General features: G+C 40.4%; 1 protein-coding gene across 2 annotated transcripts in view; it reads right to left on the bottom strand.

Annotated features, from left to right (window-relative positions):
* Window positions 1–1,907: 1,907 nt before the first annotated feature.
* The window catches only part of LOC146519710 (SH3 and cysteine-rich domain-containing protein 2-like), a 28,515-nt gene continuing 2,654 nt past the window's right edge, over window positions 1,908–27,768 (bottom strand). The window contains exons 2-11 of one of the 2 annotated variants that reach the window (XM_085157283.1): window positions 18,215–18,563; window positions 16,716–16,810; window positions 13,806–13,890; window positions 11,583–11,698; window positions 10,724–10,793; window positions 10,427–10,503; window positions 10,228–10,316; window positions 7,640–7,691; window positions 4,706–4,840; window positions 1,908–4,122 (exon numbers count right to left, since the gene is read on the bottom strand). In XM_085157283.1, the coding sequence (XP_085013409.1) occupies window positions 4,024–4,122; window positions 4,706–4,840; window positions 7,640–7,691; window positions 10,228–10,316; window positions 10,427–10,503; window positions 10,724–10,793; window positions 11,583–11,698; window positions 13,806–13,890; window positions 16,716–16,810; window positions 18,215–18,563 (1,167 nt within the window). In that variant the 3' untranslated portion in view covers window positions 1,908–4,023. Of the gene's footprint in view, window positions 4,123–4,705; window positions 4,841–7,639; window positions 7,692–10,227; window positions 10,317–10,426; window positions 10,504–10,723; window positions 10,794–11,582; window positions 11,699–13,805; window positions 13,891–16,715; window positions 16,811–18,214 lie in introns of both variants that reach the window. The other variant, XM_085157282.1, reaches the window with a different exon arrangement.

Here is a 27,768-nt window from a genome sequence, read left to right as displayed (position 1 = left end):
CTGAGGCATGCTGCGTTTGAGGTGTGCCGCTGAAGTGGCTGTTGCACAAACCATTTGCTGTACTTATCACTTACTGTCCCACTATGTGGCATTCAGCAACACCCACTAATTATATGTCATGTTACTGTGTACAACACGTGGGACCCACAAAGAAAATGTCGTGTTTATGCTGACTAATGCTGATTTTCTGTTGCTACTAGGTGGAGCTAGTAGACAAAATATTGACATGCATAGATTTTTTCCATTTTTGGAGTCTAATCAAGAATGTCTTGGGCAGTGGTGAATGAGTGAAATTTACTGTGCTGTCACAGCCATGCAGTCCACTTAAAACTCACTTTTACTTTTAAAAGTAAGCAACATCAACATCTAAAGTTTATTCAGATGTAGATGTGATTATTCTATTAGGACAGGGGTGGACAATCTCAGTCCACGAGGGCCAGTGTCCCTGCAGGTTTTAGATCTCACCTTGGGTCAACACACCTGAATCACATGATTAGTTCGTTACCAGGCCTCTGGAGAACTTCAAGACATGTTGAGGAGCTAATTTAGCCATTTAAATCAGCTGTGTTGGTTTGAGGACACATCTAAAACCTGCAGGGACACCGGCCCCCGTGGACTGAGATTGCCCACCCCGTGTTAGGAGAACAAAACATACAATTTCCTGTTCCACTAAGTGGTGCTACATTGTAGACCCAAAACCTAATTTGGAAATTATAGAATTTTTATTGGGTTTAGGGCATGGCCTCAATAGGATTTTTTAAAAAAATATCACAGGGTGTTACATGGTTGTGCCAAATTTCATAAATCTACATTAAATACAGGAGTGGTGCTCCTTTGCATGATTTTTGTATGGGTTGCTATGGAGCTGTTTTAACTCTCCCCATATATAAGACCTGTAAAATTAATAGATTTTTGCTAGTCTTAATTTCATCATTTTTCAGGCAGTTCATTGCTGTAAATAATGATAAAGAGAGCAAAGTGCTTGGGCATTATTGAATAAAAAAACGCATATGAACTACATTTATCCAATTAAATGCAATGCTTACTAGAAAAAACATATTGTTAAAAACAAACAAACAATATGAATCCTGCATTATGCTGTGACACACTAAAATGAACCCAAATGTTGCTCAGCTAGCACCGAAACTGTTTGAACTTGCTATGTAGACAAACAAATTTCACAAGTGAGTGAGTGTGTGATTAATGAGAAACTACATTTTTTTCCCTCTAAATAACACCAAATCAGAAAACGTTAAAAACCTGCATCATTTTCCTTGATTTATCTGCAAGAAATGCCATCATTTGCCCTCTGATTTATGCAGTTGTCTGTGATTGAATAAACAAGGCTGAGTTCCACTTCCTCCAGCAGTGCCGTTATGTGCTATTTATATTGCGGTTGTTTGGAGCATAATTTCGGCATTCCTTTTTGCACAGCAGCGTATTTGTGGCTGCAGGATGGTGCATTATGCATGGATGCCAATGAAACTTGTCATTAAAGTGGCCTCGTTTAGGAGTTCTATGCTCTCTCTAGGCTAAAAAAGACTGAATAGAGATACAGAAAAACAGCAAAAGCTACATGCATTTGTCACGTGGACGTGTAAATGATCAGCTGTCAACTCCTGTGGAATATCCTTAATATTTCACTGTGCAAAGCATATGTTACAGACTTCATGCATAAAACAGGCAGACCAGGTTTTGTAAAGATGTTTTATTGAGGTACGCGGCCAAACAACGAATCTGGGAAACATCCAAACACATACTTAACATTTTGAAGTCTTTAAGGTGTAAACAGTAGATGCTACGTGAAATTAGACACAATTCATGATAGCACATTTTTAGATGAGTAAAATCAAACTTCCAGTTATGCCGTGACAACATATCCCCCCTGGAATATGTTTTTAGGAGTGTGGTATTGTTTATGCTGCTGTCTCTCTGCCAACAAAGACCTTCAAGGTGAAGTGAAGTCGCAGTTGAAGTATTTTTAAATACAACATCTACAGTATTACTATCAAGGAGACACATCTACAAAATTACAGCTTATTCAAATGACTCAAAATAAAGTGCTACTCTCGTGATGACAAGAGAAGCTTTTAAAGGAAAAAATCACAGCTTCTAAAGGCTTCCACAAAAAATGCAGACTAAAAGGAATCAGCTAGATCCTTGTGCTCTGAAAAGGATGGGTGAACTCAAATGCGTTTTCATTTATTATTTAAATAATGCAATCTGTCCTTCAGTTCTAGATTTCTTTCACATTCCTGATTTTCCACACACAAACTCGGGGACAAGGACTTTTAAAAAAAGAAGAAGAAGAAAGAAATGCGTCAAGTGTTTTAAATAAACAATGACTTAGTGCGTAGAACTCTAAGCAATCCAAAATGTACTGGTATTAAAAAATGTCTTGACTTTACGTCAGAACTGACCAGTCACATCAATAATATAAGGACAAAGGAGGCCAAACGGGGAGTGGAAGATGGAGATGACAGGCTGACATTTGATCAATGATGACTCGTGCACCCATGGGTACAACACTACCTGCATGTACACTGACTCATAACGGTTCAGCACTCGTGTCATCCCTTTCACTGCACAGCCTCCTACTCCTCCTGTTTTCCTGTGTCCCTCTAAGCTGTCAGTGAAACTCCTTGTCATGGTCAGAAGGAACCCCATTGTGCTGTTGTTTTTCAGGCAGACTGGCTACAGTTTTTTTCCGCTTGTTTCAAGCTCTAGTGAACATGTTAAAATTCTGGGCAACGCTTGCAACATCCCACTGAGGCTCTTCAGCAGGTCCCTGCAGAAACCGGCGGGTTTATGCCCACCGAGGTCTTTCATGCGAAAAACAGCAGAACACCTTCTGCCACTTGTAACTTCTAAACTTGGTAGATGTTGACATTTTTCTTCCTCAGTGCCCACAACAAGCTCCCAAACAACCCCCCTAGTCTTCCTAAAGAGATTTGCCTCCCTTTTAGCTTTGATTTCTTTTACCTCATCTGTTTGTAAAATAGTAACACAACAGAATAAGGACGGTAGACAAACACAGCTGTGTCTCAAAAGTGGACAGACATAATAATCTATAAAATTTTACTTAAAAGAAAGGAACAATTTTCTGACAATTCCTGGGAGTTCGTGTTTTTGTTTTAAGGATAGTCGAAAAGGTAAACTCTGAGTCTTTGGGTAGATAGTGATGTTCACAGGGTTTGACAGACTTTCATACCAGAAATTAAAAGATGCTGGATAATTTTTATAGCATACTTTAATTGTCATTTCATAATGAAAATAATCCGTTTTTGATTTTTGTGTGAAAAACCTCTTCTTTTTGCACTCTCAAATCATTGAGTGCAGTCGTAACTCAGCCAGAAACTACAGACAATTTTCAGATCTGGTGTATTCCTTTCATCTTATCCTGCCGTCTGTCTAAATGGCAGTAGCTTTCCATAGCTGGCAGTGGTTGTTCTTGGCAAGTGCCTATTGTTGTAGCAGTCTACACGAAGCTGATATCAGTCCCCAGGGCAGAGACCCTGAAATTAGCAGATAGGAATGAGACACACGGAGTGGGTAGAAACAAGAAAAGGACACTGATAGAAGCATCATGTTCCCATGACAGGATTCAGCCTCCTCCCACGCTGGTAGACATCTTTTTGATGAGGAAAAACTAAATCTGAGCTGGCATCCAGCAGACATTTTAAAGCATTTTTGACCACCCTTGTCCACTAAACATCAATTTATTGGCTTTGAAAAGATAAACCTACAAGAGAACTAGAGCAGGGCAACTGCATAACTGCCCCCTCCATTAAAGGCTTACAATCAACCAGCTGAGCTGGAAACCATGTGTTTATGAGGGGCTGTGGTTCCAGATCCTTGCAGAAGTGTGTATTATGTTTTTAGTTTTTCTGTGTTTGGCTGACCAGTTGGAGAGGCTGGAGCAGTTGTTTAGCCAGGGGAATGAGGCAGAAGGGGGGTAGTTTTAAAATGGGTGCATCCCTGGGGAAAGTAGATGTGGAAAGATGGTGGTCTGTGCACAAAGGTTCAAATCTCCTCTATGGAATCAGCTGGGACCAGCCCTTTCTTCTTTCCACTGCTCAGCTTTAGAAACACCTCACCCTCTTCTCGTTTCCCCACACAAATCTAAAAGCAGGAGACAGAAAACAAGATGCTTTGTTTTCTAAGAGGAAACTAGAATAAAAGATTATTTTTACCAATATAAACACTGTTTTTAAAAGAACGAATAACAGACCTTAAAAAAATCTGAAAGTTATTGTGTAAACTGCCTACAGGTTTTTTACTTGTGACTAAGCACTATGAATTTTCTCTTTGTGTGTATATGAATAAAAATCAGTGGATGAAAACTGATTGAATGTGACCCTGAAGGTCAAAAAACAATGTGGGTTTTCTTTCTAAAGGTCTATACAATCTGGAAATGATGAGCCTTATTCATAGCAAAGACAAACAGACATAGATAATGCTGGTGCCAATCCTTTGATCGCTCTCTAACCAGGATGCACCCTACTTCTCACACAGCGTGTACTGGATTTGGCTTCAGTCCCCTGAAACCCTTCACAGGACAGATTTCATGAATTGAGAATTGGAATCCTATTATCAGTGTATGCTGGGTTGCCATTATAGCCTTTTAATGGTTACAATGAAAAAACAGTGAAGCTATCAACAAAAATAAATTAAGTCTCAAACCAGTATTCCAACATTAGTATACCTGGGATTCCCTCACAGCCATGTGTCCTCTCTCTCGGCCGGGATTACCCTGAATAACCCGCCACACTCTCTCTCCGGGTCGGACCCTTTGCACAAAGTTGGAAGGGAAAAAACCAACTTTGTCCCCACATTTACCCTGAGGAATGAACCAAAACAGTTCAGTCAGCATTTAAACTGTATCTGGATGCCAAGATAGCTGTCACAGATTCTTTAGATCTAGTTAATGAGATTGCGCGATGATAGCCTGATCTGCGCTTACTGGCCCACCAGACTGCACAAATTGTTAGCTGACAATCCAACTTGATTCTTTTTCTGATGGAAAATCTGGAGTTTTTCTGCTCCACTGTTGTCAAGTTCAATCTTAAAAGATTAAAAGATTGTTGGATATCTCTATATCAGGGGTCTCGAACTCCAGGCCTCAAGAGCCGGTGTCCTGCAGGTTTTAGATGTGTCCTTGATCCAACACAGCTAATTTAAATGGCTAAATTAGCTCCTCAACATGTCTTGAAGTTCTCCAGAGGCTGGTAATGAACTAATCATTTGATTCAGGTGTGGTGACCCAGGGTGAGATCTAAAACCTGCAGGACACCGGTTCTCGAGGACTAACGTTCCCTACCCCTGCTCTACATAATAAACTGCCTGGCCAAAAAACCCCAAAGTCTAATGCTAATATGTCATTGAACCGCATTTAGCTTTAGCTTTGATCAGAATTAGAATCACTTTGTAAAAAACAAGGAATCTGTGATAGTGTCGTGCAAAAAAAACAAAAACAAACAGTAATGCAGATATAGAATGTATGATATTTACAGTACATATAATTATACGTCTCTATATAAACAAACAATACACAGACTTCCCACAGATATAGAGATGACAGTGCGTATTCGCTCTGGCATCATTTTAATAAAGCCATGCAGTGTCACAATATCTATTTCCATCCAGAACCGTGTATTGATGATGGGAGAGTTGGATTTCTGTTTAAAGTATTCTCCAGAACATCCCAAAGATGCTCCATGGGGTTAAAGTCTGGTCTCTTTGGTGACCAGTCCATGTGTGAAAATCCATGTGTTTTCACAGTTGGAATCCCATGAATCCTGGCATTATAATCTTGGAATAGGCCCATGTAGTTCATCACATGGAAAAATCCATTGAAATACCTGCTCGTTCAGTATATTCAGGGAGTCAGCTGACCTACTGGACACTTAAAACTGCTGTACCTAGACCCGACCAACTGAAGCAACCCTAGCTATTAATGCTGACCTAACAGGCTTGTCTGGTAGACACTATACATGATGGATGCATCACTACATCCACCTCTCTTATTACCTTGATGCACCCATCAGTCTGGAACAGGGTAAACCTGAAGTCAGACCACATGACCCTTTTCCATTGCTGAACCCAATCTTTTTATTCTCTAGCAAATTGAAGCCTTTTTTTTCCTGATTAGCTCTGGTAAGCGGTTTTCCTAGGGCTGCTATTTAGTGCCAATCCCTTGAATTCTCTTCGTATTATGCATGTGGAATTGCAATTACTTTTGCTATTAAATATAGCCGTGAGATGTACTGTTGATCTTTATTTGAGTTCACCAAACGTCTAAGTGACCCCTGACCACGATCGTCCAAGGTTTTTTTCCAACCACGTCTCTTCCTTGGATGATAGTTGGTTTTAATAATGCATTGGACAGTTCTCAGCCCACTTTTAGCAGTTTCAGCAATATCCTTAGTTGTTTTTCTTGTCTTCTTGAAACAAAGTAACATCTTTTCCATGACTGCAGGAAACATCCTCCAAAATGGTTGTTTAAGAAATGAGAAGCTACTCACGGCATTGGTCCAAGTAAAAAACAAAACAAAAAACTGTTGCCAGAAACGCATTATTCACTGCAGTAACTATCCAGTAGAAGGCAGACAGTATATTGTTAAAGCCTTTTTAAAGTAAAGTCTCCCAAAATGAGTAATTTGGCACCAAATATTCATTCATACTAGTTTTAAACAGTTTTAAGACTGACTGATAAGAACTGAACACTTTTTTATCTACCGCTTCCATCGCATAACAGCAAAGCCCAAATGAACTTTTAGTTATTTAGTAGTATAATTGAGCAGGCACCTTTATTGTTATACCATCATAAACAGAAATGAGAGAAACAATACTTACTAAATTAAAAATTCTGCCTCATGTAGTGGCAAATGACCCCATTTTTGCTGTTTGTATAAAAAGGATGAAACGTTTGTTTTCCACGTGCGCACACATAAAAAACAGATTTCGTCCTTTTCTTGCCAGTGATAACTGGGTATACCTCATTATGCAGCAATGTTTCACAGTTTAACACCCTCTGCCTCAGGTGTTGATGTGTTTATTGAAGTGATTCACAAACTATACATTAGTAATGAACAGATGATTCACAGATTATACATAATTTAAAGGTTTCTTGGAATGAATATGTTGATGTCCTGCTCCGCTCTGGGTTGCGTAAGTTCAAGCGAAAACTATGCTCACAGAGTGTACGCTAAATCTGCACTCTGGATGCGTTTTCCTTCTTCGTGAACTGAAACACACGGGCGCGCACACAAATGCACATTTATTTCCATTGGGAGTTAGTGAAGCTCATTACAGACTCAATAAGGGCCTCTACGCGGCTGCAACAGTAGCCAAGTTCATTATGTTAAACTCTTTTGGTAATTTTCAGAGGAAATTATGTTCTATTTTTGTCTGTGGCTCCTTACATGTTTGCGACAGGCAAAAATGGAGCAGGTGTTTTGCATTAAAAGCTTGGTTTAAAGACCTTATTTAACACATGCGCAGTATGAATGCACATACACACACATAAACACACACACACTTCTGAGAACTTGGGGAAAATAAAACACAGCACACACCAACATCACCAGGTATGCACCAACTAGCACACACAGATGTTTGCAAATGATTTATTACCCACCTTCCACCACTCCTCATTAGAGTCGTCAGTGACCTGCACCCGATCACCAGGTCTAAAAGAGATAAGACAAGAGAGAAGATGGGAAAAAAGGGCATGAGAAGGGAGGTAATTGGGGTGGAGAGGAAAAAGAGACAGGGAGACAATAGAGGGAAACATGATGGGAAAGGCAACGGAGTAGAGGGGAAGAAAGGAGAGCTGATTGCAAGCACTAAATATTACAGTTATCTAACTGCCACAGAAAGCTGTAGTGTACCCGTGGTAGCAACATTGTGGAGGTTAAAATGTGGGTGAGTCTTTGTGTCTCGCTGTAGAGGTGACAGAACAGCTGAAAACAAAGTCATGAGGTCTACATGAAATATAACTCCATAGTGTCTGCTGCAGCAATGAAGGCTAGGCCTGATCTGCAGCCAGCCTGGCCTGCATACTAATGATGCTACCAATTTTTGATGAGACTTCTCTACACGTACACAGTATGCCCGCTGTCCTAGATATACAGGGAGAAGCTGTCCCAATTGCATTTCTGTGCGTTCTGTCTCCCTGATGTCTGCATTCACAGCTGCCCTATATGATCATGGTATACACACACACACTCACACACACACACACACACACACACTACCATGTGAGTCATATTTCTTAGGTGACTGGTACAATTCTGCTCATGCAGCATCTCAAATGAGCGCAAATGCATCCTTTATAAAGGTTTTCAGTGCCCAAACGTTTTTATATATCCTATATTGTGTATCTAACTAAGCATTTATATCTATATTGTATATTTCTAACAGTAGAATTAGCAGTTTCCTGGTAGTAATAGATAGTGGATAGTGGTTCTAACTTAACAATGCTAGTATTTTTATACCTTTACTGTTGCTATTTCAATTTTTAAATATTATATTTTACATGTACAATATTTCCTGACAATATGGAGGGCATCAAAAAGAGCAGATAGGTTTCTTTGTAAAAATCCTCACAGTGCCTAGTGATGAGATTAGCTGCTATTCAGTCTCAAAGAAATCTATGAAAAAAGCTACTCAGAGATGAAACGCAAGCCACTACATACGTATTATCATTGTAATAAGTACAAATGTTATCTAAATTCCATCCATTTCTGTCCATCTTTTCATTTTCTTTCAACCTCTCCCTTGAGAAGATGGCACAGTGGGTCATCTGCCTCCATCTCTCCATCACTACAACCATAAACCTTCTCTGTAGTCTTCCTCTTTCCCTCCTGCCCGACAGCTCTATATTCAAAATCCTTGGTCTAATATAACCAATATGCTGTTTTTCTTCTCTGTTCAAACCCTCTCAACCTTGTCTCCAAACTGCTCAACCTGAGCGTTCCCTCTGATATACTCTGATAATTTTCCCTCCATTCAGTCCAAACAAAAATGTTATCTTCAACTTTGCTACCTACAGCTCTTTTTTCTCTCTCTCAAAACTATACATCACATCTGTCTGTCACAAATCACTCCTGACACTCGTCTACACCCACTCCCGCTTCTTGAACTCTCTTTTTCACCTCTCTTGTCCACTGTCCATGACTTTGGATGGTTAACTCTAGGTATTTAAACTCATCCACCTTCACTACTTCCCTCTAATTCACACAGATATTCTGTCTTCCTTATCTCCGGATCATACCTCTACCTCTCTACCCCTGTCTTTCTCCTCCTCCCTACTCTTACTACAGATCACAATGTCATCTGTGAACATCATAATCCGTGGAGGCTACTGTCTGACCTCATCTGTCTTAACCACTTATCCTAAAATGGTTGAAACCAGCTGGGGTGGAGCACATCCTGGCTGAAAGTGGGAAAGTGGCGGGGTGCATCATGGACAGGTTGTCAGTCCTTACAAATGAAATCCAAATAAATGTAAATCCCCCCAAACCCACTCATTCTCATGTAAGCTGTGTGTTTGTGAGCCATTATAGTCAAACCACCCATACTCATCATCACTACAAATGTAATACACACTGATTAGATAACTGAGATTCTGCCCACATAAAATTTTTTTTTAGGTCATTAAACTATCAAATTTCTGATAATAATTTTTGCAGAATTCATATCCATGTACTGGTCTGTTAAAATCGACCTGTCCGGAATATGGTACATGTTTTGACTTCTGCCATCCACAATGGTCTGATCTTACTTTCTTGTATTTGGGCTTTAACTTTAACAACAGCGCTCTGCTTTCTCCATCTGTTTTCTCTCTTTCTCTCTCTGATAATCTTCCGCTCTATGCCATTTCCTCTCATGCATGTCCTCCCTTTCATCTCTCAGTTGTTCAGTGTCTTTATCCCCTTCCCTGCTGGGAACACAGCTCAGTCACTAGTTCTGCGTGGGGACAGTGATGGGCTTTGAGTTTATAATTAGTCGTCCTTAAGGGCGCCCTGGCACCGTCCTTTGCAGATGGTGGGGACATTTTCATCCTGCAGGAACAACAGCCGGGGCAAAACACGAACAAAAACCGACCACATTTGCACACGCAATGCTAAAAAAAAGCAATTGCACACAAGCACTCCTGGACATGCACACGCATATAGCTATAAAAATCCTTGCACATAGTCAGGTTGTTTTGCTTTTACTCACTGTAGTTCCAGGTCATTTGGTTCCTGAGGCAGAAACTTGTAGAGCGCTACATAGGTGTGGATAGAGTGGACTTCAATGCGCTTGGGCACCTGGTTACAGGGAGATGCAGGAAGGGGAGGCAGTGAGACAGAAATACACGCTTGAGGAATAGAGCAACAAGGGATGAAAGTATGTACAGGTGGATTAAACAGAGCGGTACCTTCTCCTCTGCAGTCTGAGTTTGTTCGCTGCTCTCGTCTACCTCCTTTTCGATCTCTGGCTCGGGGATAGGATCATCTGGAATCAGCGAGAAAATGTCTTAAAGGTCGCTAATCGCACACATAAGCACTCATTTTATTGTTTTGGTTTTTGTTTTTTACAAGCAGCCACAGTAATTCTCTCTCACGCACAGAAAGTTATGCGCGACACAACATCTGCATAGACACACATAGGCAAGGGCATGCAGCACATGTGCATATCCACATACATCAAGGCACAGACACAGAGACGTCTTTACCCCCTGTCTCCTGAGTTAATTCTTCCTCCATGCTGGACTGTCTCTGTTGCCTCTCCTCTCCTCCCTCCCCCTCAAATAAGAACATAGAGAGAAAGCAATGAAATATCAGCACCAGGAGGCCAGAGAGGATGCATTTGACAGTGGGTGACCTTGTTGTCAGTCAGTATGCTGGAAGTTCATGTATTCAATGGGTTTCAGAGATACCTGCGGTTCGCAAAATGTGAACATTTTACATTTTAGCAAGCATGCACATTCTTTTCAGTGGAGAAGTTAGATGAGAAGCTTTCTATCAGTCTCAAACGTGTATAAACAGACAACATTTTGCAACATTTTGGTGAGGCGAGGTGTTTGGTCCAATGTTGAGCAGCAGTAAACATCTCTTGGCTGTTGCTGCTTATAAGCTGTACACAGATCAGTCTCAAATATTTGTAGCTGAACTGTTACTTTCCGATATTGCAACATTTATTCAGGGTTTACAATTTTGATTTAGATGGCTTGCAGCTGTTTTTCAGAGGATTCGGAGAGCTTTTTGAATTAGTCTCCATGTTTATATTATGACTAAAAGAGGTAGCTAAGAAGACCAGAATATTGTTATGTTAAAGATTTTCTTCCAATTTAATGGCTGTTCTGATAATACCTAATAAATCTGAATCTAAAGCATTTGTAAATGTATTAACTCTTAATAATTCAATAAAAAACCATATGCACCCTTTACAAAATATGGCTTAACAAGGGAATGTCACTGTCAGTTCTCTTAATATAATAAGTAAGTTGGCTAACGGACCAGTGTCGTTTATTGTGTCAAACACACGGGACTGAACTGTCCTCTACCCCCACCCACAGGCTTATGATGTCATACCAAGCTGCGCGTTGGTGATTCTGACAAACTGCCAAAACTGGAGCGACTCATCTGTGCCAAGGACGTCCCGTAGCGCAAGGCGGCATACACAGGGTCTACTCGCATCCGCGGCGCCTCTGAAACCACACACAGACACGTAAATTATTCACTAAAAGACTTCGGACACACTACAATCAGGGCTACACGCTGAGATTACACTGTACATCATGACTATTGTGCCTGTGCCAATCTGGAGGAACCAAGGGGTTTAAATATAACTGCTGTAACACAGTCAGTCCTGAACCAAAGTGGCCTACTTTAGATCTGCGAGGACAGCAGCCAAAAATTCAAAAGAAAATGAAGACATTCCAATGAATTAACATGCTTTGATTTATTTAACTTAGTGGCAAGAGATGTGTCTTAGTTTAATAGCTTTAACAGATGTGAAACCGTAGAAAGAGTAGAAAGGGAATAAGAGACGAAATATAAAATATGGAAATCTTCTGAAAGTCTTCGCTGCTGCATTTCATGTAGACAGCAGTGCTTGGGTTCTATCACACTATTTCTGAAGTTTGGAATTAGATTTTTCAGCTCTTTCCCCATCCAGCTCAACAGAAGGAGGGTAGAGGGATTTTGCTGCAGGGCCAGATGTGTCTCAGTGTGCGTGTGCCTGTGCAGGATGAAGTTGAAATCACCTGTAGTTTCATACTAAAGTCATTTCTTCTGTATACAGAAGAAATTGTGCAGCAATGTGTTATTTAGTATGATTAAGTCAGGTATTTAGAGTCGATAAAGCTCATTACACTGACTGAAGACGGTATTTCTGCAGAGAGAAGTTAATTGCAGATAAGTAAATGATGGGCTGGGAAGCCAAGCTTAGAGACTCTACACTCCACTGCTCCATATAAATAATTATTATTATTTTTAGATCCTTAAGGTTCCTTTTGAGACTGGAAGGAGAGTTTTTATGTAAAGTAGCTTCAGGTCTGTTTTTATTATAATGTTGTTAATTATCAGTTAACTGATAACATTCTGACCCGAGAATGTCATCAGTATCAAATTCTCTTTGGCAGATTTAACCTTAACGTTTAAACAGAGAAATCCTTTTCACATTCATCACATATGAATCATCACTGCAAGACTGCAACGAGACCGTTAAGTTCCCGCAACTACCAGACTCATAAATGAGGTTTAATACAAGAACAGTAAATTGTGGCCAGGAGGTACTTGATGGGAAATTAAGGGGGTCTGTGAGTAAATACAAAATAAAAACTGTTGTCTGATATGAATGTGTGTAAACATTTTACCAAGCCTTTTGTTAGCATAATTATGAGCACACTGTGTAATGTGTGATTGTGAGCTTGGCAGGTTGCACTCTCAGCTGGCCCTGGCAAAGTCCCAGGCATCATGGTGCTGAGCTCGAGGTGATGATGGAGTTGTAGGTTCATTGTACCCTGACTCATGAGTACTACAAGCAAGTGACAGCGTGAGGCGCCGACCCCGATGTGAGTCATGCATTACGGCAGATGACCGTGTCACGTTCAAAGGTGTTCTTCCAAAGGTATGACAAAGAAAAATGAAGCTGCATTTCAGCGGTGACAATAAAAGGAAGAACAAATTTAAGCACTTTGGTCCAGTGGTTGTAAAAGCAACTCGTACCACTATGATTTGGCCTTGAGCGGACAAACACTGACCTGAAAACTGATTAAAAATATAATTTTCTTTGAAATTTATTCCCAGCATTTGCTGAATGAAATAAGGTGGATGTTCGTGAATTTGGGGTTACTATCAATCAAAAAAGTGGGCAGCATTTCAATGTTTATGAATGTTTAAACATGCAACTGTGGTGCCTATCTAATAAATTAATCCTCTTCACCAGTCCAAGGATATACAGCACAACTCATAAACAGAGATATAAAAGCATAAACATTAGAACTTATAAATATTTATTCACATACTTTCAGCGTAGAGACGGTCCATCAGCCTCCAAGTGAAACTGAATTTGTCTCCTTCTCTTTATCTTTTTCCACTTCACTTCATTCGTCCGTTGCCAGGTGAGGTGAAGACATTTCTGGTTTTTATTACATTACAGGCAAAAGTGCAAAAAAAATAATAGAAAAATCGAAAAGTAAAACCCAAAAGGCTGGACAAGAGCAACGTCACGAAACAAAAGCACAGGGACACAAGCAAACCCAACCAGCGGACTCACTCATACAACCACATGCACACTCGGACTGCGCTCACCTTGGCTTGGCTGAACTTCCTTGACGACAGCCAACTGGTCATTGACGAGCATCGGCGAGCTGAAGTTTCGCTTGAATGCTCCCGACTAATGGAGGGGAGAACAGAGCACAAGGGATTTTATCAGCTGCCATAACTTCTTGTTTATAGACTCAACACGTAGCTCAACATGTATCTCTTTGTAGTGCTATTTGAGCATTCATACAGAACACGTACAAAATGTAAGTGAAACAATTAACTGGGCTCACTCGCTCCAGGAAAGAACAAAAGAAGCAAAGCCACGTATGAGCTCTCTCTGCTGCTAATCATGAACAATAAAGTCACTCAACCACTACTTGTGGCCACATGACTTAGACACAGACACGGACATGTGATTCCCCGTGTGTATGTGTCAGCACGACTGCAATTTCACACCGAATTAAGCACAGTGAGAGTTTCAGTTGAGATATCGGTTTGTCTTTGCCTTGACTTGCAAATGAGCCACTCACTTTGTCATATTATGTTGAAGAGAGAAACACTCAGCGGATCAAAGGCAATAAGTGGCTACCTTTGTTCTCCACAAACACACCCAGATTGTGCTCCGGTGATATTTTAGCTTTCGCTGCCCTCATCGTTCCCCTACCTTTCCCCCTCTCTGTTTGTGCACTGCTGTCAAACTGCACTGAGCTCTCTTCAGCACAGCGCTCTTGAAATTTTCCAAGTGGCTCTCAGAAGGTCTCGCCTCCTGCTGCATGCTAATGCCCTCTGCTTTACACTAGAGGATAAACACAAAAGCTGTGTCTAAAATCACTCCCAATTTTCTGCCTAGTGAATCATACTCACCTTCTGCCGTTGTCCTTCAAACAGTCATAATATTACATTTTTCATGATAACAAAAAAAAAAAATCCACAGTGTAACATGTAACCGTTACGCCGCAAGTGTGTGAAATACTCTTTATGTAAGCAGTAGTAAAGAAAATTAAACATTGCTAATGACGGCCCTAAAAGGATGGTCCAATGATTAATTGTTTTATTTCAGTAGCATCAGCACTTCACAGCTTCAAAACAGCACTTTTCCTTCTGCCATATGTATCTGTGTTTTTTCAGCAATTTAACTGAAACTGCACATATGGTGAGCAAAAATGACTGCCTGCAGGTCAAGAGTGTTTCAGTGTTTATACGTGTGAGTTTGTTTGTTGATGTAATAACCTAAATGTGTTTGATATGATACAATACTGATTCATCTGTGGGTTTTTTTTCTTTCCCATTAACGCTGTACCTAAAGCTATTCTATTAAAAAAAATAAATTAATTGCAGAGTGCACAGGGTTTTGTGGTCAGGTTTTCAATTCATGCTGTGTTGGTAATATGACAAAACAATGATTGGAGTTGTGAAACTGAACATCAGATAACAAATCAGAAAATAAAATGTCAACCTCTTAACACTTTACACATTTTAGTCACTTCTTTGTCGCAAATATGTGAGTATGTTGAAACATGACTCGAAAAAAAATTCCCTAAATGTCTTCTATGTTAATGGGGTCCACAGCATGAACACCTTGCATATTTCCAGTTAACGGGACTCTTGTAGTCCTACGGATCACTCTAGCTTTGCACTCTCCTGCTTTGATTAAGAGAAATGAGGAGATGAAATAAACTGCATATATGGAGGTTGTTTCATGGCCCCTCTGGGCCTCTATGCAGGCCTGTGAAAAACTAAGTAGAGCCCATGATTCAATTGCTTGTGGAACCACCTTAAGCAGCAACAACTTGAAGTAATTGTTTTCCGTATGACTCTATTAGTATCTCGCATCCATGTGGAGAATTTTGTCTCACTCTTCTTTACAGTGTTGCTTCAGTTCATTGAGGTTTGCGGGCATTTGTTTGCGCACAGCTTTCTTATGGTTCCCTTAAGGTCTGGGCTGTGAATGGGCCACTGGAATGCTTTCATTCTTTTCTTTTTCAGCATTTCTGTTGTAGATTTGCTGCTGTGCTTGGGATCATTGGGATCATTGCTCTGTTGCGTGACCTAATTTCAGTCAGACAAGTGGCTTCACATTTGACTCTGGAACACTTTGATATACGCGCGAATTCATGGTTGAGTCAATAACTGCAAGGTGCCCAGGTGGCTTCAATGGCTATAAAACAAGCTGTTCACCACCATGCTTGATAGTGGGTGTGTGCTGATATATCCAATATATCAAATATAAGCCATCCTGCCATGTTGATTTTAGAGAGAATAGGCTTTATTGTGGCAATCTTCCAAAGAAGCCATACTTGTTCAGTCTTTTTCTAATTATACTGTCATGGAGTTGAACATTTAATGTGCTAACTGAAGCCTGTAGAGTCTGAGATGTAGTGTTTGTTTTTTTTTCCGATTTTTTAAATTTCTCTTGGAATGAATTTGCCGGATTTGCACTCATTGAAAAATTGCAGCTTTGTTTTAAACCCACCTGAATGTTCCAGACCAGCAAACTGCCAAGACTTCTTTCAAACTGCTTTATGGTGATTATCAGTTAATTAAGTACACTTAGTTTTCCACAGGACTACACAGAGTTCCATGTCGGTGTGTCATTTGGCTGTATGTTAACACATTTATTTCAATGAATCACTGAAATATTTGCTTTCTTGCCAAGAGAAGTAATAAGTAGCCATTCTATTCTCGCAATCCAGACACAAACAAAGCCAATGCTACTTTTTTATGTTTCCTATTCATTTCACAGAAGATGGTTTATCATAGCAATAGCCTGGCATGAAGTGCAATGGAAAAACGTGAAAGCAACAATCACTTTCCACTGAAGAGTGCTAAATCAGGGACAGAATCAGTTTATAAGAGTTGAGCAGACCAAAGTGTGCAGTTAGTGACTATGCTGAGAGAAACTCTCAATGCTATAAATGAGGGCAACATCAAACTCTTGGTGTGTGTATTTCGCACCTTCCCGTGACACGGCTGCTGCGATAGTTCTGAGGTGCACCACAGGTGAGCAGCCATCTTGCACGTTTTACACCGTAGAGCTTGTTTGGAGTTTCCTGCAGAGTGGGATAAAGAAGAGAGAATGAAAGCAGGGGACACCGGCATTGAAGCAGTCACAAAAAAAAAAAAGAAATCAGCGGGCGACAGATGTGCACTCGGCAGAAAGTGCTAACAGAACAAAGTGGCCCTTAGATCATATGTGCGGGTTTTTCTCTGTTCAGGTGGAGAATGAAATCAAACCCTGTCCCAGTTTTATCAGGCTGGCACTGCAAACAGAGCTCACACTAACAGCTTCATAATGAACAGCTCTTCTTGCCAAACAACTTAGAGAGATTGGAAAGCAGCTGGACATATTTCAATTATAATCGATTTGGCATTGAGTCATTTACGTTTGTATTTTCAAGTGTTTGAAAGCGAAAGTCTCCTGAGACTCCAGTTGTTTTCTTCCCATTTGTTATATGTTTAGAAATCCTCTTTTCGTGTTTTAGGGATTAAGGAGTTGAATCCTTATTATCCTAGAAAACAAAGATCACTGATTTCTGAATTTGTCACAGATGGGGATTATATCGACAGGTCTGTATTAGAGCAGAAACAACAAGAAAAATAGCGGTTTTAGAGAGAGAAATAAATTGAGTTTAACAGCTTATGAGAAAGAGGCTACACTTTGTTTCGGGACTGCAGAGGTAAATCTAGAGCGAAGTTATGCGTTACATAAATAAACCCACTAAGGATGCAAAACTACATTTTCAAAAAACTGCACAGGAGCAAACATGGGGGAGCAGGTTGGAGACTATAATCAATCACAGTGACAGGAAGTAGATTTAGCAGAAATACTAGAAGCTAGTATCACTTAGAGGTGGCAAATCAGAGACAAAAGCAGTCGCACATCTGCACCAGAGCTGTAGTAAAGTCCAGATCTAATTGAATGACTTAAATCGAGGAGAAAAAAAAAGAAGGAAGCAGTGAGGTGAGATTTAAAAGCTTCACTTTTCTCAGGAAATCATGATTATTTTGTTTATTTGTACCACTTCAGGTAATTGAGCACCTTAAATATGCTCGTTTTCTGTCTGATATGGAGCTGTATGAGAAGACTGACACCACATTTATAGTCTGATATAATATGCAAGGGTCTGCATGGATTTAAGTGAAGTAAATTTAATGGTGAATGGAAAGTTCCACAATTGTCCAGATGCACTTGCCCACTTGCCTACTTCCAACTAGATTTGGAAAAAAAAAGAAGTAAGACCAATTACTTGTCCAAATTTGCTTGCTTGTTCATATGACCAACTCTCTCATCTTTACAGGAAATTTAAAATCACATTAGTGGTGATAAATCATAGGTCCTGAATAATAATTTTACACAAAATTCAAAGTTTTTCATCTAAACTCTTCAATCTTTAGTTTTCATGAGTAAGTGTATCACCAAAGACCATGTCCAGTGAGAATATCAGGCACCTTACCTACTATCATGTGCTTGCAATGCTGGCAGTTGGTGGGCTTTCGAAAGATGTGGTCCTGGAAACAGTGGGTAATCTGGGGTCGGGGAGGCTTGACGGGGAGTGATGGAGAAAGGCTGAGTGAGGGCGAGTGGGAGGAGATGGAGGGGTTGGGACTGCGAGATGGTGAAATTGATGGTGACCGGTCACCAACAAGTGGGGAGCCAGGCATCAGAGGAGGGGACGGAGGCGGCGGGTCAGTGATGAAATCCTGGGGCAGGCGGGCATCGCTGTAGGACCTTTGGAAGAAGTTCTCCACGCTCTTACTGCGCATCATGGTCTTGAAGGACAATGAGCGTTTTAGTCTCTGGAGCTGCACCCACGGACACACATCGACAGACATGGGGACAAAGAGAATGCATTAAAAATAAACACGAGATAAGCAAGAAGCAATAACAAATGTCCAATGTGCCCTCAAGACAGCACAGGCAATATCCCGGAATCCATAAACACCACACTCTGTTCAGATCAGTACACCTTAGGGAAAGAAGTTGACTCATGTAAAGCAATATCACCTCATAAGGAAACAACACATTAATAAAAGAGCTGCCTGTCCCCTTCTGCGAGATCAAATTCATATTTTTAAAGGGGTGCTTGCGCTTTTGGTTGAACAAGATAAGCTTTTTCTCTTTGAGAACACCCAGCATCTTAGATTGAGCACTGCTGTGCGTATAAATTGTACTCGCTTAGTGGTAGTGACAGAAGGACTCTTGTGATAAAACAAAACAAGAGTTTATTCAGCCCGATCATCTATCAACAACCCATCACCGGGGCCCTTAAAGTGAGCGCCGTGTGGCCACTAAAGAGGCAGTGAGCACAAGTGGTTGGACTCACACACCAACAACATGTGTGAATACACACAGGTAAAGGGTTATTATGCAGCACCCAGTCTTTTATCACAGAATAATGGTGCTTTATGTACAACGTGTAGTTTGGCATCATGAAAAAAGCAAGGACTACCCTGAAAAGAGCATTGTCTGGATTGTAAGAATAGCTGCTTTAAAGCCTGTACATATTGTATTATTAAGCATCAATATGCAGCAAGGTCCCCCTGTAGATGTGCAAGTTGCCCGTGCCATCACAGCTAATGGAAACCCATATCAGTACAGATCTTCTGAAGTTCTGTACAAAAGATAAAGAAAGTTGATTAGGAAGATTAGGAAAATGAGAAATAAGTGTAGCAATTCATATCTGCAAATATCTGCAAACATTCATGAAAAATACATGCCAATGCAGTATAAGAGACAAATCCAGATGCTTTAATATTATAACAAGCTTGAAAGTCAGTATGTGGTATGGCCCGAGCTCTAGTTTTCTTGTCATTTCTTTAAGTATTCTTCAGGAAATGTTTCTCTGGGCTTTTTTTAAGGACGTTTGAAGCTCTTCTTTGGATGTTGGCTGCCTTTGGTTCCATTCTCACTCAAGATGATCCCACTCTGTTTCAGTAATGTTAATATCCAGGTTCTGGGGAGGCCAATCCATGACTAGTGGTACTCCAGTGTTTGTTTTTCTGTCCAAGTATAGTTTTACTGCATTGGCAGTGTGCATTGGATGCATCTCTCAGGTGCTCTGTCAGGTCTTTGCTTTCTTCAGGACTTTGTGTTCATCTTCTGTAGAAAGCTTTCAGAACTGACTTTTTTTCTTTTTTCTTGTCAAGCTTTCTCGGGTTTTTTAAGGACAATCTACGCAGGAAGCAGAAATATTTCAAATTTTGGCTAATCGCTCTTTGGGAATCACCTTGTTGTTAGAAAAATACAACTTTATGTTTGTCAAACTGTGTCATTTTTAGCATTTTTCATGGACTCAAATAAAGAAATGGAATAAAATTACACATGTTTTGTGTTTTGTAATAGGCTGATAGTAACAAAGTGCCTAAAGATACAATTTAAAATTAGTTCATTGCTAAGTTGTCTGTTATGTCTAGACAACACTGGTTCATACCTTGAATTTTTGCTTGAATGATTCATAGTCAAGTGTTAAATGGCTTAACAAGTAAAAAAAACACTCCTATGAAAATGGTCAGGTACTACCACTGGACAAAAAATGAGTAAAAAAGCAGCCAGTGTCTCAAGACATGTTTGAAAGGTCGCCAGAAAGCATAGACAGGAAAATTACAGAGTTCAGTTCTTTATAGTGTGCTGTCAACACCATATGTGCTGGATGGTACCTCTCCTCACTAAGTTGGAGGAATGTCTTTTATTTCCAAAAAGAATATCACATTTTGACTGGCCACACAGGAAGACAGGTTTCTTTTTTTGCCTCAGTATAGCTTAAATTCCCCAGAGATGGTTGCAGCATTCCTGGATCATATTTACAATTTACTCTTTGTATGGTAGAGTGTTAACTTGGATTTGTGGATTTGTCTGCCCACACAGCCTTTGCCTGAGTCGTGAACCTCTGCCAATCTTTGCTTCTGAGAGACTCATCCTGGACGCTCCTTTTTATACTCAATCATTTTTCTGGCCGGTTACCAGTTAACTTTTTAACAGCTTTTGCAGGAACACTGTTACATTAGGTGTAATAACCAAACCAGTTCTTTAAGTTCAGTGCATTTCAAAATCTTAAGAGTCAAATGATAAAACATCACATCAACAGGCATCACATCAGTTATCTACAGAATGCCTAGCATTGATTGACTGGATAAATGAATGGTTCCTGACATTTGCCTCCAGCTCTATGTACGGTTGATGATGCTAGTTTCCCAGGGGACGGGCAGACATTTGTTACAATGACATGCGATGGAAGGGGTAACGCTGTGCGAGGGTGTGGTCACGTCTCAAGGAAAGAACGGATGAACACAGACAGACGAGGAGACAGACCATCAGCAGGCTACATACACTCTGCGCACATGCTCTGTCTGTCTGTGCTCATTCTGCTCAGCACCAAACATAATCACTTAACAGGGACATGTTGTTTACAGCTCTGTGAGTCTGGGAATAAGCTATGAAGACAGTTTGTCTATTTGACTGTGTGTCTGTGTGTGTGTGAGGAACACATCGATGCAGCGCAAAAGAAACAAAACTGTAGGAGTGTAACTGAATGTACATTTGCACACTCCATATGCTTCCTCTATTTGCGAAATTATTTCCCTTCATTCGATTACATTGATGAAGATTAGGTACGCTGTGGACTACTACAATTCATTATATCTCTGTTAGACATCTCTGAGCACCGAAGGGTGTTATTCTTATCTTTTTTTTTTTAGAACTTTGAAATCAAGTACGCCGCATTGTAACCAACTGCTTCGTTAAATACATATAATCTGGGCAAGGACATTTTGCAGGATTTGCATTTCTTAGCTTCTGGTTGGGGATTTAGGGTTTCTTATTGTAAGCTGAATCGCTGCAAGTGTTCGTTCACCTATTTATGGCAGCTTCTTGACACACAAGTGTTGTTAGCTGCTGGAAATGTGCAGCATGTCTTCTATGATGCTTATAGATGCATGTTCACAGGCGAGCAGCCTGGATGCAGGCAATTAGTGCGTTGGATATGTCCATGTGTTTTCTGGATTTCACTGAACTATGCACCACAGTGATCCTAATGCATGACTTAAAACCTTCAGTTTGGGAGATTCAATTCAATTTTATTTATACAGCGCCAAATCACAACATCAGCTGCCTCAAGGCGTTTTATATTGTAAAGTAGACCCTCTAATAATACATAGAGGATAAAAAACAACAATCATATCACCTTCTATGAGCAAGCACTTTGGTGACACTGGAGAGGAAAAACTTCTTTTTAACAGGAAGAAACCTCTGCAGAACCAGGCTTAGGCAGACGTGGCTATCTGCCCCGACCAGTTGGGGTGAGGGGAGGAAGACAGGACAAAAGACATGGTGTGGAAGAGAGCCAGAGATTAATAACAAGTAATGATTTATTGCAGAGAGGTCTAAAGCCAGAGTTGCGTGTGCTTGTTGCGTGCTTTGTTGCGTGTGATCTTATTCTAGTTAGATTAAAAATGTTAAAAAAAAGTTGTCATGTAAGGATGAACAAGCATCTCATTTATGCTTACCAAATAAATAATGATTAACATCTAATGATCTGTTTTGAATTGCATTAGTAATTCATTTTTTTAATGAGGGGTAAAATAAATTTGGTGTTGAAGCAGGTACAGCAAAACCCACATGTTTGCAACCTGGTAATATTTTCTCAGTAATGACTTAGTAATGATTAACAAAATGATTCATGAAACATTACGACTTATAAAGTATATAATGGGGTGGAATATATTTTTAATGATGTTAACAGTACAAAGTTGTTTTGACCTCATGTTTTATGTGCAGCATCACAGCCTTGAGCAGAGCTCTTTCAATCAGAGTGGCTGAGTGCTGGCATAACAGCTCCAGCTATAGAGCACATGTCTCAATTACAGCTAATCTAATCATCTGTCAGTGCGCGGGCCTGAAAAACATTCCCGTTTTCTTCCATTTGAACATTATCTGAAAGAATAATCCTTCTGACTCAAGGCCGATGTGACATCAAGTATGATGTGGGCCTTCACTGCACATTCATGTGCACCACCGCACATCAGGTGAGATGCTGATATCGATGAGTCAGAAGCGACATATGCCACACTTTAGTCCCAGATTTATAGCTGATTATTTATTGATTATTCGTTTTGTGAAAATTCCTGTGACCTGCAACGGGACCTGCCTCAGTCTTTTGTCACTTCTTCCCCAACTGCACTTCTCCAAGTAATACTCAACCCGTTTCAGCTTAAAAAAAACGCATTTGGGTCAAGTCTTGCCTGCTAATGTTCCTCCCTCAACTTTTTTTGTGACTCATGCATAACAAATAATGCGATGCAAAATATTGCACAGATTTACACACATCTGCAGAGTCAGTCTTCTTTGAGCAGCTCCTATCTCACTGCTGCACAACAGACTGACGAGCTGTCTCAGCAGACCTGTAAAAGCCCATAATTTTCACATCTTCGATCCGTATTACAGCAGACCTCTGCCTTTCTCACATGTTGCCAGCATAACAAAATCAATTCTCCACAGCGGAACAGCGAGGATTGACTGGTCATAATTCAATGATAAGACTTTTATGTCACTCGAATGTGGTTCTACTGCCATCAAATTTTAATGGGGCCAGTCTGAGATATTTATGGGATGCTCCAGTCTGCCCAGAGGTCAAGACTCAACAACAAAGCCTTTGTCCCACTGGGAATATGAGGATAATATAGGCACTCTGGAATTTGGTGAGATGGTCTGGGTGGGGCCTGCATCACATGTTTTCAGTGTTTAGAAATGTAACACCAGTAGGATTACTGTAAGTCAAAACTCTATAGGTGTGCATAGGTTGGGGGGCTATTTTTTTACTTATTCCCTTTCTTCCCCATCACTCCTGAAGTGTGCCAATTTCTGCTCTGCCATCAGCAGTAGTAAAGAGAACGTGCTGCACAGATTGGAAAAAACAGTTACTGCAACTGATCTATGCCTCAAGTCAAAACCAGTATTCAAGTCCATATGACCTGAAATCAATATTTTAATTTGCCTACCCCTGAATTTCCACTTTAATCACTCCAGCTTGTTGCGCTAAAAAAACGAGGTACATTTTTTTTCTTTTTTTTTGCAATGATACACGTCATAGTGACTGACCTTGTTCTAAGTGAGAAGATTTCAGCCTTAAGAAGGATAACCGAGTTATAACTGCGCTCTGAAAGACAGTCTCCTGGCTCCCTCCAATTCTAGGTCATCAGCAGAATATGTCATTTCAGAGGAAACTGTCACCATCAAATACCAGGTACATGGATTTCAGCATATAATTATTTTCACTGTGTGGCTTCAACTCTTCTCCGACAGTTGTAACCGAACAAACGCGAAGATTTTATTAAAGGGAAACACAACAGCGGAAAGAAAAAAATCACATAGAATAAAAATATGAGCGAGCAGCTGTATTTATGATTACAAGGAGCACATCTGGAGTGGTTTTATGTCCCAAGATTTCTCAGGTTGGTCAAAATTTCTTATTATGCATGGCATCCTGGCAAATTCCTGCTCTCAGTGCATGAGAAAAGATGCATAATCACAGGCTGCCTCCTACGTTCTGCTACTATCACACATGCATGTACACACCGTCAATCATTTACACACACACACAAGCACTTTCAAGGACTGTTTAACAGCAGAGATGATCTCTGTGGAATAGCAGTGTGGAGTATCTTTTGTGCTCCTGTAGATTTCTAGTGTCCAGTATTTCGACATCTCACACTTTTCCTTGTGGTGTCACATTAATAAACATCACAGCAGTGAAGGTGTTACACTGATTAAAAAAGACCTTGGCCCACTTCAGCTTCCTGATTTGACTTACTTACCTGCTCACATCTATCTGATCTGTGTCATACCCCCTTCATCTGAAGAAAAAGCCAAAAGTGTGAGCGTCATTTTAAAGATGTTTGTACATCCGAAATGTCAGCAAAAACACCAGAAATCATGCACCTGCTAGATGATTAGGAAGAGTTCAACCTGAATGGCAGTAATGACTATGGCCTGTGTGAACATGAGCAGGTGCACATGATAAAACCTGCTTGCTTTATGACAAATGATGACTGCTGTATCCATCAAAAGTGATGCAGTGAAATGTTCTCTCCCATTCGATGCTGTCTTCGATGCCTTCGATGCTGTCTTCACAGCAACCACCCCTTTATCCTTAAATGAATTAAAAGAGATGTCGATAAAGACGGTGCTTTTTCTTAGAACCATCGACATTACAGAGGTGTTCATTACCACCTGGGTTAAAAACCCTAATCCATTTTCTTTTAGTCTGACGATAAAGTTTGCAGTTTGGGTGGTAATTTCAGTTAAATGTCTCAATAGTTTTTTTTATGGATTGAAATTTGGCACAACTTTAATTTTTTCCATCAGGATAAATTGGTGACTAATAATGTAGTAGCACCATTAATAGATCCTACTGCACTTCTGTTTAGTGCTGCTTCAGTACCACTGCTGAATTTAGCAAATAGTACTTAACGTGCACGCTTGCATCACCTTTTTGAGTGTACCAGTTTTTACACAACCACTAGCTAGACTGGAGGCTCTATTTCTTTCTTTCTTTTATTATTATTTTGGTTTTAAATACTGCTTTAATTACAATCCTGACGAGTCTGATGGCGAGGGGCCGATGGCGCAATATGGCAGCCTTGCCTCTGTCAGTCTGCCCCAGGGCAGCTGTGGCTACAACTGTAGCTTGCCTCCACCAGTGTATGAATGCGAGAGTGAATGAATAGTGGCATTGGGTGCCTTGAAAAGCACTATATAAATCCAATCCATTATTATTACTATTTAAAGCACACTTCCTGGTTGTCTGTTCCCAGTTGATGTTTTGGACAAAGTGAAAACAAGGTGATACAGCTCAGCCTTGTTAAACTGCCTTTTCCTGAATAGCCAAAAGGAAAAAATGTTTTTTGGATGTGTCAACATAAAAAGAAAGCCATCCGTTACAAAAAGATAAATTTGAATGTAAGCTCTTTAAGATTAATTGTAACTTAGCTTTGAAACTGAGACACTTCAGCTTCACTGTAGGGAATGCCAGTCACCTTTCATCTCTCAGTGAGCTGCGTATGTGTGTGTGTTGTGCGCTCACATCCATTTAAGAGGGTTTAATGAAGAATGCAAAGTGGACACACGGATGGATTGTGGGAGTTGTCATTACTCAGCGGGCAAGCTGACAAACAAGTATATCAACCAAAAACATGTTTACGCCTTTATATCTCTGCGCTCAGACATCATCCTGTGTGTTCATCCGGGAGAGAAGATGTTTACCTGTGCACCTCCATCACAGAAAAAGCTCCCAAAGCATCAACAGCCCAGAGAGATCAAACTGCTCTGCACAAAAAGAGCAACACTATAGGTTGATGACTGCTACTCGGGCATCTAATTGGCTCCACCACTCACATTTCTGCCAGGCTTGGCAATACACAACAGATTATTGTTGGGAGCTGGAGAGAGAGACTGCGCTTCCTCTTCTCATAATCTTCTGGCACTGTTTTCCCCTGTTCTTGATTTACGATATCCATCTTTGGGGGAATTTGCTGCTGGTGGATTTTGGGGAGCATCTGTTACCTCTTTCGTTTCCTCCCCGTCATTGTTGTCTAATAAAAACCATCACGGACACGTGACTATGTGTCTGATTAGATTCCTTCAAAAATGTCACCCTGTAGCTGTGTATTTTTATGTGAGGAATGGCCTCCAGAGCCAAGCTGACAAAAACTCTAGTATTGTACTTATGGTTGCATTTTTACTTTGACACTTCAAAGGCCAGGTATTTAATTCATTCAAAAGGATGAGTTCCTCTAGCATAAAGGTTGAAGGTTAATTTTGAATCTATCCCACACAGAGAACTCAATGGATTGAAAGACCATGGGGTTTTTTTTTATTATAGAGGGCTGTGACATGATGAAGCCAGAGCAAAGCGGTGAATCGTTTAAATACCAATCAGTCCAGCTTGGAACAGGCTCACGCCCAGTTTTCACCAGTAGCAGCTGGTGAGAAGAGGAGAGCTGGAGTAGAACGCCTGGAGTAAGTGGTGTTAAAATGGCTTGTAACAACGCCAACTTGTATGCTTTCAAAGAGGACATCAAACATTTAGATGAAGCACAGAGGCAGTCTGAGGCTGGTGAAGTATGTGACTGTGCTGCACGGAGTGTCACTTTCCTCCAAACATGTCAGCAGCGTGCATGTGTTTGTGTGTGGGTGGCATAAAGAGTCATAGGGTAGATTTGACTTAAGGAAAGTTGTATCAAGCTGGTTGGTCTTATGTGTCCTTCCATTAAGAAGCAGACATCGGGAAAGCTTCCACAGCTTGGAGGGCAGCCCTTGAAATCTTTGTTTATATAGCTGAGTGAACAAATTAAATGGATTCATAAAGACACTCTGAAAGGGCATTTGTATCTTAGACATGCACACTAGTAGCTGTGTTTAAGACAGACACAAAATTCACATAAGCAAATGCAGCGTCTTATTTATTGCAATATAAACTTGCTACCAGCATAGAAGAAACAGCGTGAGTGGAGTGCTGAAATGTCCGCAAAAAACTGTAGCTCATCAAAAAAGAAGCAAATTAAAATAACAAATAGACAAAAGCATTAAACACTTCCATTATTACACGTTTGTTTTGCTGCCTAATAGTCATTAAAAACACACACTTGAACCCTTTTGTGTGCGCCTGCTTCTGATGGATTTTGACAGAAAGAGAGACACGGGGAGACAGTATGACATCACACCTTACGTGTGAGGTTACACCTATAGTGACGCAGTCGTGATGAATACTCCTGCAATTGTGTTGTTATTAGTATTACATAAACGGTGGAAATGCGGGTGGAGAAAAACATCAAAGGGGAAGAATACACTTCAAATGAATAAAATAAGTAGTCTTATTAATAGTTCAGTGTGTGCATTTAACTACTCAGCAAAGTCACTCACTTATATCTACTGATACTGTTCTTTTTCGATTCGTTAGGCACAAATACGTGTATGTTCTGATCTGTATGGCATCTGAACAAGAACCAAACTCAA

Source organism: Neolamprologus multifasciatus, chromosome 4 (assembly GCF_963576455.1).
Source record: "Neolamprologus multifasciatus chromosome 4, fNeoMul1.2, whole genome shotgun sequence".
Taxonomy (NCBI): Eukaryota; Metazoa; Chordata; class Actinopteri; order Cichliformes; family Cichlidae; genus Neolamprologus; species Neolamprologus multifasciatus.
The sequence above is the reverse complement of the archived record's forward strand: the minus strand, read 5'-3'. Positions and strand labels throughout refer to the sequence as shown.